Below are 13,854 nucleotides of genomic sequence, written 5' to 3'. Positions count from 1 at the left end.
ATAAACACAGGATTACCACAAGCAGGTAGCCCTAGCCTAGTGACATTTGCAGCTCACTGATTCAAGAATGCAAATCAAGTTAACACGAACCAGCCCTGCACCTTAAGCAAAGAGATCACTAGTTTTATCATGGAACAGAATGTAGGTGGGAACTTACATTCAATTTGGAGATAGAGCTCATGAAGGAAGAGGCTAGCAGATTTGCCAATTTGGAGCTAGAGGAAGAAATCCACACTCTAGCTCTCATATTGAAAACTATAAGGTACCTTGAAGAAGGCAGAGAGAAAGAAATTGTGTCAGGAGCTGAAAAGCAGCTGTAAACCAGGAGAAAAGAACTAGAGAAACCTGGTTCAAGTTCAAAAATTACAGACCTTACAGCAAGGTGACAAAAGTTTGTAGCTGCAAAAAAAGTGGATAACCATCAAGAATCTGATAAATTGTCAAAGTCTTCTTGGAGAAGGGATGAATCATAGTGGAGAAGGTAAATGTGGGTTGAGGAATTCAGTCTAAAATATCTACTGGTTGCATTTTTTGATATAAAGTGGAAGCAATTACCTAGGACTCTGTTTATTAGTAGGGTTTACTTTACTTGATCCTTGTGTAGTAAAATCTATTTGTGCTTCTTGAAAATTAATACTTTCAGTAAAATCATTCGACATTTGACTATCTCCAAACGTTAATGCACTCTAGGGTGACTGTAACCACAATTTCACAAACCAATAGCTATCACTTGCGTTCCAAGTGGTTTGGAAGCCCATTGCACAAAGTTTGTTCTTACATCACTCACGTTTTCAGAACATTTGCTACAAGTCGACCATAAGCAGCTCCGCAAAGAAGCGAGGGCACGAAAAGCCCACTGGGGACTGACACACCATACGTCCAACAAGCCAGAAGAAAATAAAGAACAAAGAAAATGCTCAGAGTGACTGGACTGAAGGTTCCTGGAGAGACAAGAACAGTAAAACAGCACGAACAATGAAATCCTTCAGCAGACACAATAGTTTTGCCAAAATCACAATCACTATGCCTTGAGAAAGGCAGGCTGACCTGACTCAATCTCTGTTGTAGATCAAATATACTTAACTAATTTAGACTATTGTACCAATTTCAATTGGCTATATTGCCCAAAATCTCAGAATCTGTTTTCATAATTCGTGACAGACCAAATTCATGAATCCAGCAAGGGAGGCAATTTAGCTCCGAGAATCCCATTTTTCACTCACTTATGTCATGAGCCATCTGTATGTTAACTCCATCTATCTGCATTGGTTCCAGAAAATTTAATACATCTGCCAAACAAAAATCGCCAATCTCAAACTTTTAATTAACTCGCATCCTCAGAAGCTTTGGAGGTGGGGCAGGGTGAAAAAAAATGATGGACATTTCCACACTATGGAACTTCAGTCATTGAAACCGAAAACAGCAGTAGTAGGCCATCTGCCTCTCAGGCCTCCTCTGCCATTCAGTATAACCAGGGCTGATCATGAAACTCAGCTACTTGATACTGCTTTCACCTCATAACCTTTGATCTCTTCAGCCGCAAGAACAAGATCTAACTCCTTCTTGAAAACATTCAATGGTTTGGCTCGTGGGCTCATCATTCTCGGAGTGAAGGAATTTCTCCTCATTGAAGCATGAAAGAGCTCACCCCATATCCCTGAATCAGGGTCCTGGATTGGGACACTCCAGTAAGCAGGAACATCTTTCCTGAATTTTTCCTGTCTATTCCTGCTAGAATTATATAGGCTTCCAAGAGATTCCCCCTCCTTCTTCTAAACCCCACTGTGTACAGTCTTAACCAATCCAGTCTCTCTTCACACACCAGTCCAGTAAACCTTTGTTACACTTCCTCCATAGCCAGAACATCTGTCCTCATAACAAGACAAAATTGCACATAATATTCCATCTGTGGTCTCAGCAAGGCCCTTGCAATGACATCCCTGCTCATGTACCTCAATCATCACACTATGAAGACCAATACAACATTTGCCTTCTTCACCAGCTGTTGCACACCATGCTTCCTTTGACAGTGGTGCACAAGGACACCCAGGGTCTTGTTGCATCTCCCCCTTTCCCAATCTACTGTATTCAGATAATAATCTTACTTTCCAAACTGGATAACCTCACATTTATCCACATACTTGATGCATTTCCTCTCTCTCTCTCAAATTTTCTAAATCGCACTGAGCCATCTCTGCACCCTCCTCAGAGTTCACCCTTCCATTCAATTGTATCATCTGTAATCTTGGGAGATACTGTATTTAGTTCCCCCATCTACATAATTAATACCAATTGTGAATACCTTGGGTCCAAACACTGATCCCTGGGATACCTAACTAGTCACTGCACTGCATTTAAAAAAAAATTGTTTATTCCTACTGTCTCCTGTCTGCCAATCAATTTGCTATCCACGTCAATACACTACTCCCAATCCCATGCACTTTAATTTTACATGCCAATCTCATTTGTGGAACCCTGTTGAAAGCCCTACAAAAGTCGAAGAAAATCATATCCACTGGCTCACCCCTATCAACTCTACTAGTTGATCCTCAAAAAATTCCAGTAGATTTGTCAAACCTGGTTTCCCTTTCATAAATCCATGCTGACTCTGTCCAATCCATCACTGATTTCCTACTGACTGGTTATCTTTTTTATGGACTCTAATATTTTCCCCACCACTGATGTCAGGCTAACTGGTCTATAATTCTGTTTGCTCTCCACCTTCCTTTTTAAATAGTAGGGTTATATTAACTAACCCCCATAGGAACTATTCCAGAATCTTGAAGGATGACTACCAGTGAATGCATCCACTATTTCTGAGGCCACTTTCTTAACTAGATTATCAAGCCAATAAAACCTTAAGACACAGGAGCAGAATTAGGCAATTCGATCCAATGAATCAGCTCCCCCCGTTCAGTCATGGCTGACATGTTTCTCAACCTCATTCTCCTGCCTGCTACCTGTTACCTTTGGTCCCTTTAGTAATCAAGAACCTATCTATCTCTGTCTTATGTACACTCATGATTTGGTCTCCACAGACCTCTGAAACAATGAGTTCCACAGATTAACCATTTTCTGACTGAAGAAATTCCTCCTTTCCTTAGTTCTGAACAGCCATCCCTTCACTGAGTCTGTCCAATGAATAGAAATACCTTTGCCACATCCACTCTATCCAGGCCTATCAGTATTCTGTAAGTTTCAATCAGATCCCCCTCATCCTTCTAAACTCCATCAAGTAGGAGACACAGAGTCCTCAACCACTCCTCATATGACAAGACATTTATCACCAGGTTCATTCTTGTAAACCTCTTCTAGACCTCCTCCAGTGCCATCACATCCTTCCTTAGATACAGAGCCCAAACTGCTCACGATATTCCAAATACAGTCTGATCAGAGCCTATAAAACCTCAGTAGTACATTTCTGCTCTTGGGTTCTAGCCTTCTTGAAATGAACACTAATACTGCATTTGCCTTCCTAACTACCAACTGCGCCTATGTGTTAATTAACCTTAAAAGAATCCTGAACTAGGACAAGTCCTTTTATACTTCAAACTTCTGAAACCTTACTCTGTTCAGAAACTGGACTAAACCTCTATTCTTCCTACTAAAGTGCATAACCTCACACTTTCCCACACTGCATTCTATCTCCAATTGTTTGCCCACTCTCCAGCCTATCCAAGTCCTTCTGCAGCTTCCCTGCTTCAACATTTATTTGCATCATCTGTAAACTTAGCAACAAAGCCCTCAGTTCCTTCATCCAAATCATTAACATACACAACATGAATCGTCCAAACTCTGACACCTGTGGAACTCCACTAGTTACTGGATGTCATCCTGAAAAAGACCCTTTATCCTCATCTCTGCCATCTACCAGTTGCCAATCGCCTATCGATGCCAGTATCTTGTCCCTAACACCACAGGCTCTTATCTTATTTAATAGCCTCCTGTGTGGCACATTGTCAAAGGCCTTCTGGAAATCCAATTAGATCACAACCACTGAGTATCCTTGTTCATTACTTCCTCAAAGAATTCTAACAGATTTGTCAGGCATGACTTTGACAAAGCCTTGTTGACTCAGCCCTATTTTACCATGCACCTCCAAACATTCAGCAATCTCATCCTTAATAATGGACTCTGAAATCTTACCAATAATCAAGGTCAGTTAACCAGTCTATAGCTTTCTGTCTTCTGCCTCCTTCCATTCTTAAATAGAGGTGTTATATTTTCCTTACCTCTGGGACCCTCCCTGACTCCAGTGAATGCATAAAGATCACCAACAGTGCCTCTACAATTTCCTCAGCTATCTTAAGAGTCATACCGCAAAAGAACAGTCCCTTCAGTCCATGCCGAATATAATCCCAAATTAAACTGTTGCTACATGCCTTCTCCGGGCCGATATCCCTCCAAACTTTTCCAATTAATGAACATATCCAAATGTCTTTTAAATGTTGTAAGATTACCTGCATCCACCACTGCCTCAGTAAGTTCATTACACACACAAACCACTGTGTAAAACATTGGCCTTTCATCTTCATTAAATCTCTCTCTTCTTACCTCAAAAATGTGTCTCCTAGTCTTGAAATTCCCCATCTTAGGGAAAGGCTAACTACCATCAACTCTATCTTTACTCTCATTATTTTATAAACTTCTTTTAGGTCACCTCTCAATCTCCTATGTTCCAGTGAAAGAAGTCCCAACCTAACCAGCCTTTCTTTATACCTCAAGCCTTCCACACTCGGCAACATCATAGTACACCTCTTGAACCCTCTCCAGCTTGATAATTTCCTTCCTACAAATGGGTGACCAGAACTGGACACAGTACTCCAGAAAAAGCCTCACCAATGTCCTGTACAACCTCAACATGACTTCCCAAATCCTGCACTCAAAGGACTGAGAAATGAAGGCAAGCGTGCCAAACACCTTTTTAATCACTCTGTCTATATGTGACACAAAATTCAAATAATTATGTGCCTGCATCTTTTCGTCCCTCCGACTACAAAACCATCTAAGGCCCTACCTATTAACTGTATAAGCCCTACCTTTGTTTGTTGTACCAAAACACAATAGCTCACATTTTATAGAATAGAATAGAATCCCTACAGTATGGAAACAGTCCCTTCAGCCCAACAAGTCCACATCGACCCACTGAAGAGTGACCCACACAGACCATTTCCCTACCTTATATTTATCCCTGACTAATGCACCTAAACTACACATCCCTGAACACTATGGGCAATTTAGCACAGCCAATTCACCTAACCACATCTTTGGATTATGGGATGAAACTGAAGCACCTGGAAGAAACCCACATATACACAGGGAGTATGTGCAAACTCCACATAGACAATCGTCCGAGGCTGGAATCGAACCAGAGTGCCTGGCGTTGGGAGATAACAGTGCAAACCACTGAGCCACCGTGCTGCCCCATTTATCCAGATGAACTCTATCTGCCAGTTTTCAGCCCATTGACCCATTTGATCAAGATCCCTTTGTAACCTTAGAAAACTTTCTTCACTTTCTGTTATGACTTTGGTGTTGTCCACAAACTTACTAACCATGCTTTCTATATTCTCATCTAAATCATTTGTACAAACGGCAAACACCTTTCAGAACTCTGGGGTGCAGTCCATCTGGTCTGGACAGTTTAATCACCTTCAGACCTTCCAGCTTGGCTAGCATCTTCGTGATAACCACAACACTCACCACTGCCACTTGACTATCTTGAAGTTCTGATAAGCTGTAGGTGTCATCCTCTGCGAAAATTGATGCAAAGTATCTGTCCAGCTCCTCTGCCATTTCTTTGTTATGATTTTCTACTTCTCCAGCAGTCCAGCTTCCCTCTCTTACCTTTTAAGATATCTAAAAAAACCTCTTACAATCTTCTTTTATACTATTAGCTAGCTTACTTTCATTTTTCATCTTCTCCCCTATTGATTTAGGACACCAATTAGAGTCCTAGAGTCATAGAGATGTACAGCATGGAAACAGACCCTTCGGTCCAACCCGTCTTTGCCGACCAGATATCCCAACCCAACCTAGTCCCACCTGCCAGCACCTGGCCCATATCCCTCCAAACCCTTCCTATTCATATACCCACCCAAATGCCTCTTAAATATTGCAATTGTACCAGCCTCCTCCACTTCCTCTGGCAGCTCATTCCATACCCATACCACCCTCTGCGTGAAAAGGTTGCCCCTTAGGTCCCTTTTATATCTTTCTCCTCTCACCCTAAATCTATGCCCTCTAGTTCTAGACTCTCTGATCCCAGGGAAAAGACTTTGCCTATTTATCCTATCCATGCCCCTCAGAATTTTGTAAACTTCTATAAGATCACCCCTTAGCCTCCAATGCTCCAGGGAAAACAGCCTCAGCCTGTTCAGTCCCTCCCTATAGCTCAAATCCTCCAACCCTGGCAACATCCTTGTAAATCTTTTCTGAACCCTTTCAAGTTTCACAACATCTTTCCGATAGGAAGGAGACCAGAATTGCACGCAATATTCCAATAGTGGCCCAACCAATGTCCTGTACAGCCACAACATTACCTCCCAATTCTTGTACTCAATACTCTGACCAATAAACGAAAGCATACCAAACGCCACCTTCACTATCCTATCTACCTGCGACTCCACTTTCAAGGAGCTATGAACCTGCACTCCAAGGTCTCTTTGATCAGCAACACTCCCTAGGACGTTACCAATTAAGTGTATAAGTCCTGCTAAGATTTGCTTTCCCAAAATGCAGCATCTCGCGTTTATCTGAATTAAACTCCATCTGCCCATTGGCCCATCTGATAAGATCCTGTTGTAATCTGAGGTAACCCTCTTCATTGTCCACTACACCTCCAATTTTGGTGTCATCTGCAAACTTACTAACTGTACCTCTTATGCTCGCATCCAAATCATTTATGTAAATGACAAAAAGTAGAGGACCCTGCACCGATCCTTGTGGCACTCCACTGGTCACAGGCCTCCACTCTGAAAAACAACCCTCCACCACCACCCTCTGTCTTCTACCTTTGAGCCAGTTCTGTATCCAAATCTTGTAGACATTTCACAAATTCCTTTTCTTGAGATCTGCTACAAACCCGACTTTCCCAGGGCACTTATATATTGAAGATCCCATGATTACACGCCATTTCTTTCTCCTGAATTATTTTCTTCCCCACAGCCTGACGACTGCTTTGAGACCTGTGCATAACTCCCAGTAGGGTATTGTTTCCTTTGCGACTCCTCAACTCTACCCACTACCCACACTGATGCTATGCCTTCTGAGTCTCTTGCTATCCATTCAATTTCACTTCATGCTAACACAGCAACCCCATCCCTTCTGCCCATCTGTAAGTCCTTTCAACAGGGAGTTTTAATTCCAGCCCTGATCTCCATACAGAAATTTGATACCCACCACAACATACCTGGCAATTTCAATCTGCACTGTAATCTCATTTACCTTGTTTCATATACTGTGAGCAGTTAATTACAACACTCTCAGTCCTAGGCCCTCGAGATCAGCTTTTAATCCCATCAATTCCCCAGCACCATTTCCCAACTGGTAGTGATCTCTTTCAGTTCCTCGCTCTCACCAGATCCCGTGTTCCCCAAGATTTATAGGACATCATTTGTGTCCTCTTTTGTGAAAATAGAGCCAAAATTTAATTGGTCTTTAATTGTATTTAACTAATCTGGCTTCCCTTTGTTCCACATTATAACTTCCTGTTGCTGACTGTGGGGGACCGATATTTAATTTAGTTAATCTGTTTCTCTTCATATATCTATAGAAGTTTGTCTGTTCCCCACAAGTTTACTCTCGTACTCTATTTTCTCCCTCTTAATCAACTTGCCTTCCTTAGCTAAAGTCTAAACTGCTCCAAATCTCAGGTCTGCTATTATTTTTTAGCCAAATGGGATGCTCATTCCTTGCATCTAATACTCTAATTTCCCTTGTTAACCAGAGTCAAGTCAACTTGTCAGTTTTATTTTGTGTCAAACATGAATGAACAATTTCTACAGTTTCTCCATGCACACTTTAAAATGTTTACCATTGCCTATCCACCATCAGTCCTTTACAAAATATACCCCAGTTTGTCCTAGCCACCTCGCCCCTCATATCAATGTATTTTCTTTTATTTAGGGTCAGGACCTTAGACTCAGAATCAACTACATCACTTAGTTTTATTGAAGAATTCTGTCATATCACGGTCTTTCTTCCCCAAGGGACCTTGCACAACTGGATTTTCAATTATTCCTTTCTGAATACACAGTCTAGCATGATCTGTTCTCTAATTGGTTCAATTTATTGAGACAATGAGGACTGCAGATACTGGAGAGTCAGAGTAGTAGCAAGTTTTGAGAAGATTTGTAGCTCAGGTTGAGGATCTGTATGTAGATTTGCTCGCTGAGCTGGAAGGTTCATTTCCAGACATTTCGTCACCCTACTAGGTAACATCTTCAGTGGGCATCCAGGCGAAGCATTGTACATGATTCCTGCTTTCTCTTTATATGTTTGGGTTTCTTTGAGTTGGCGATATCATTTCCTGTGGTGATGCCATTTCCTGTGGTCATGTCATGTCCTGTTCTTTTTTCCCCAGGGGATGGTAGATGGGGTCTAACTCGATGTTTTTGTTGATAGAGTTCCAGTTGGAATGCCATGCTTCTAAGAGTTCTCGCTCGTGTGTCTGTTTGGCTTGTCCTAAGATGGATGTGTTATCCCAGTCGAACTGGTGTCCTTCCTTATCTATATGTAAGAAAATAGTGAGAGAGGGTCATGTCATTTTGTGGCGAGTTGGTGGTCATGTATCCTGGTGGCTAGTTTTCTGCTTGTTTGTCCAATGTAGTGTTTGTTACAGTACTTGCATGGTATTTTGTAAATGACATTAGTTTTGCGCGTTGTCTGTGTAGGGTCTTTCAAGTTCATTAGCTGCTGTTTTAGTGTGTTGGTGGGTTTGTGGGCTACCATGATGCCAAGAGGTCTGAGTAGTCTGGCAGTCATTTCCTCCTTCACTAGTAATCTTACATACAGATAAGGACTGGGACAACATATCCATCTTAGGACAAGCCAAACAGAGGCACACACGAGAATTCCTGGAAGCATGGTATTCCAACCGGAACTCTATCAACAAACACATCGAGTTAGACCCCATCTACCACCCCCTGAGAAAAAGAACAGGAAATGACATGACCACAGGAAATGGCATCACCAACTCAAAGAACCCCAAACATATAAATAGAAAGCAGGAATCATATACATTGCTTCGCCTGGAGGCCCACTGAAGATGTTACCTATTAGGGTGACAAAACGTCTGGAAATGAACCATCCAGTTCAGTGAGCAAACCTACATCCAGTCAGAGTAGTGTGATACTGGAAAAAGTACAGCAAGTCACGCAGCATCTGAGGAGCAGGAAAATCAACATTTCAAACATTTTTCATGGCTATACTCAATCTACTCAATTTATTGATCCAGAAATCCATCCATATACACTCCAGGAATTCCTATTCTGTGGTATTGTTACAGATTTGATTTGACCAATCTATATGCAGATTAAAGTTGCCTATTTTCACAAGCATACTTTTACGGCCTGCACCTCTAGTTTCCTGTTTAACGCCTTACCATCACCATTACAGTTGGGAGGTTTACATACAGTTTCTATCAGCTTTCTGCCATCAGTGTTGGACTCCAGTGAATGCTGGTTATCTGCAGCACCTGGGTACACTATAAAAAGAGGTTGTGTGGAGGGGAACATAGATTTTCTGTATGCAAAGGGAATAAACGCAATAGGAACTAAGGGAGGGGAATGAACAGTAAACAATTTTGGTCTATACCAGTACCAATGACATATGTCAAAGGAATACAATTCTGCAGTCAGAATTCAGGGAGCACGTCAGGAATTTAGCAGGCAGGACTACAAAAGTAGCAAGCTTCAGATTATGGAAATAATGTTAAGCTTATGCAAAACACAGGTTCGGCCTCAAGGGGACCACATTTCAAGTAGAATACTAATGCATTATAGAGTACGTGGAAAAGACTCATGAAAGTGGTCCTGGGAATGAAGAGCTTCAGTTACAGAGAAAGATTGGAGAAGTTGTGATTACATTACTTGAAGACAAGGTTGAAAGAAGCTTCAATGGAGATATTCAAAATCATGTGGGGCCTGGATAGAGTAGATAAGAAAACTGCATTAATGGAAGGATCCAATACCAAATTGAAGGCAGCAGCCAAAACAAAGGTGAGACAACATAAGAATAAGCTTGATCATGCAGCAAATTTTTGAGATCTGGAATTCAGTGTCTGAAAGAATAGTGGGGCGAGTAAAATGGGGACATTCAAGAGAGAATTGGATTACTATCTGACAAGGGAAATGTACAGGGCTACTTGGGGAAAGCTGGACAATGGGTCCAAGTGAAAGTGTTCAAACAGCCAGTACAGCCATAAAGGGCCAAATGGCCACCTTTTGTGCTACAACCAATCTACAACTCTATCTTATGGACCAACCTATTGTGACTCACCCTCTTGGTGGAAGAGTTGAAGAATGGCAGTCTCTTGGGGATTGAAGAAGAGTGTGGCCATGTCATTGTAGGTTTGGTTAGGACAGAAAAAGGTCTTGATGCTGGAATTTACAGTTCGCTCAGAAAGCTGAGGGGAAAAAAGCAAAACACAATAAAACAACTGCTGTGTCAAGATTAAAGGTATAAGATGAGAACTGCGGCTCTTGAATTTGAACCAATAGCCAACCCTGTCAGACATCCATTTATAACAGTGTTTCACTCATACAGTGAAATGAGACAAAGTCTCTAATTTCCAGGGGTGACTGGAAAAAGCCAATCTCATACCCTCACAATGACGCATAGCAAAGCATTTAAAGGGCAAGTAGATGTAAAGCTTTCTGAATTTAGACCACATATAACACATCTGAAAGTCTCAAAATAGAGCAAAGGAATTTAATCGGTAACAGGATTTATCTTGACAAAACTGCAAAGATGCCAAATTTTTAATTTCTAAAATTAAACAAATGATCAATGCTCAAAGTTTCAGAACATTTATAGAGATTATGAAAGCCGGAGTGACACACTCACCTGTAGTGTTGTGTTGTTGCTATGTGGTTGCGAAGGAATGTCACGACATTCTCCTAAAGTCATTGAGGCTACAAATACGACCATTGTTGTCACCATAGCAACCAGCAGACTCTCCAGAATCCTGAGGTCAGGGAGATAGACAGGAGTAAATTTTTAAATATTTCAATGTAAATAGAAGATGAATGAACACGATGAGTCACACTCTTGCTTGCACATTACACCCAAAAATTGAGGCATATGCATCACTGAACTGAATGAGGGGTGATATCCAGGAAATAATAGCTACACTCAATTTCCAGAGAAGGATGCACTAAGGTTGACCTTAGACAGAAGTAGTTTGAGGACTGCTATTGCAATCTTGAGATAAGGTAGGATGGCGGTGAAGAAAAATCAGTCAAAACTTCCAGTGATGCAAGCTGGAGGAGACAGTTTAAACTTTTGTTGAGGCCAGGATTGAAATCAGCTGCAATGTCTCATGTTGGATAACCTGCTGATCGTCAGTGAAGCACTCAGAGGCAAAGATAGTTAAAATGACCTATGGAACAGTACTTCTGCAAGTATTAGACAGTGAGGAGGGTAAGAAATGTAGGCTGGTAAGCTTAGAAAAATTGGGATGAGGTATAAAGTTTGAGTTGTGAATATGGTGAGATTGAGATGTTTTCTAAGTCGTCTTTACTTACCGGACAAACTTGGCCTTGGGATGCACATTGCGCATGCGGTACTTTGCAAGCCTCCTATTCAGACAATTAAACATTGCTCCCAAGAGTCCACCAATCACACCCATTATGATGAAGAAGGCCAGGTCCACTGCTGTCCACAAATGACACTTCTTGTCTCCATCTGCACACTAATATACATTGCCATCAGCAACCATTTGAGCACAAGCTGGAACCAATGGAATGAAACGCACAGACCCCACCTGACAGTTCATGAGGGCACTAAACAGCTGGCCTACTCTCGGGTTTATCAAGCAACCAAGTGTCAGTGCAGGACATGTTCATCAGAAGTATGCATGGGGCAACACAGAGGATAAACAAACATTCTGGTCATGGGTCAGAGGGTTCAGGCACTCTTTTGACAGAGATCCCAACAAAGAGATTTTCCCTCTTTTCAGAGAGAGTACCTGAAAGTGACTTGGCACCCTGACTGTGCAGCACTCCTTCGGTCCTCCACTGGAGTCAGAGCCTCCAAGTCTCGAATAGTACTCGAACCCACAACTTTCTGACTCACATGCAGATCGCTATCCATACGATTTACATTTTCAAACAATAAGAAAAGTTATTTATAAATTTGGTGAAACGGAACTGTAATTAATGAACCCAGGATAATTCAAATAAAAAAAACTAACTCATTTTGTCATTCCAAGGAAACTGATATCATGTGTGGCTCAGTTGGTAGCACTCTTACCCGACTGAGGTAGTTGTGGACTGAACTCTTACAATAGAGACTTCAGCACAAATATCTCAGCTGGCACTCCAGTTCAACCCAAAGGAGGTAATGTTCTTGCACTGGAATAGTTACTGAGATCCCCTAGAGCTTCTCAGGTGAACATAAAAGATCCCATTGTATTATTTTTGAGATGGAATGGTATCTTGTGTGCCCTGGCCAATACTTATCCCTCAACATCATTAAAAAAATTAAATGGTCATAATTACAATTACAATTTTCAGGTTCTTGTTCTGTGCAAATTTACTGCTGAATTTCGTTCATCACAACAATGACCGCACCTTAAAAGTATTTACTTGGTTAGAAGACACTTTAGGACACTCCATAGATGAGCATACAAATAAATGCAAACATTTGTCAACAATGTTTAGCTCTCCATGGGAACATTAAATTTTTGTGAAATTTCTCCAGGCTACATACTTCCAAAACTATTTGCATTTAGGGCTTTCAGATGGGGTTGTGAAGGACATTACAGAAAGCAGCAACAAATCCACAGAATACCTTGAACTCGCCAAAGTTGAGCAATCCAGGTAGCTGGAAAGAACCCCAGCTCCCATAACGGATACCTGAGCGGAAGAGGTTCAGTGTGAATGCAGCAGACATTGAGCAGAAGAGCTGGAAAAGAGCAGGAAACACAATCAAAGGACAGAACTGCACACCCACACTGAACCACCCAACCCAGCCACATCTGCCAAAACCAACTACCACACCAATTCCACCGCAGCTTCTGCAGTCAAACAATTGCATACCAAATACCAAACCCCAACCAGACTACTGCACTGTCCATACCTGGCTCCAACCCAGCCAAATACCAGTCCACGAAAAAAACAGCCTCAGTCAGACAAAATATTGCACTGGCTCAAAAAACAGATGGTTTCCCTTAATACTGGCAGTTGATTGGTCACACTCACCACTTTCCACGTTAGCGCTTGGTTCCAGAATGAGGACCCTTCCTCCAAACTGAACAACGTCCCTCCGATTGGAGCGCCGAATGCTGCTGCAACACCTGCTGCTGCGCCTGCTGACACAAAGTCGCGCTTGTCCCTGTGGATGCCAACAGAGCCGTTCAGACACAGCATCATAAAATTCCACTGTGAAAACCAACACAAAGACTCAACAGCTGAATTAAAACACATTGACTTTTTCTCCATGGTTTTCTCAAAATAAACACCTAGCAACAGGAAAAAATCTGATTGTACATTGAACATTCAGATACAAAGGAGATGGGGGGGGGGGATTTAAACACTTACATTATCAGATAGAAATCAATCAATCTACAACTCAGACTTTCCAGTTTTTATCAGAGACAAGTTGGTGGGGTTACTCCAGAGGTGGACTCAA

At 41.7% G+C, this 13,854-nt stretch overlaps 1 protein-coding gene across 1 annotated transcript in view; it reads right to left on the bottom strand.

Annotated features, from left to right (window-relative positions):
- The window catches only part of clcn6 (chloride channel 6), an 87,920-nt gene that overhangs the window by 33,580 nt on the left and 40,486 nt on the right, over positions 1-13,854 (bottom strand). The window contains exons 10-15 of the mRNA XM_060852003.1: positions 13,425-13,557; positions 13,015-13,128; positions 11,748-11,914; positions 11,068-11,188; positions 10,501-10,627; positions 788-941 (exon numbers count right to left, since the gene is read on the bottom strand). Coding sequence (XP_060707986.1) covers positions 788-941; positions 10,501-10,627; positions 11,068-11,188; positions 11,748-11,914; positions 13,015-13,128; positions 13,425-13,557 — 816 coding nt within the window. The remainder of the gene's footprint in view (positions 1-787; positions 942-10,500; positions 10,628-11,067; positions 11,189-11,747; positions 11,915-13,014; positions 13,129-13,424; positions 13,558-13,854) is intronic.

The sequence above is a fragment of the Hemiscyllium ocellatum genome, chromosome 37 (genome assembly GCF_020745735.1).
Source record: "Hemiscyllium ocellatum isolate sHemOce1 chromosome 37, sHemOce1.pat.X.cur, whole genome shotgun sequence".
Classification (NCBI taxonomy): Eukaryota; Metazoa; Chordata; class Chondrichthyes; order Orectolobiformes; family Hemiscylliidae; genus Hemiscyllium; species Hemiscyllium ocellatum.
Note: the sequence above shows the minus strand (reverse complement) of the source record. Positions and strands in the feature narration are given on the sequence as shown.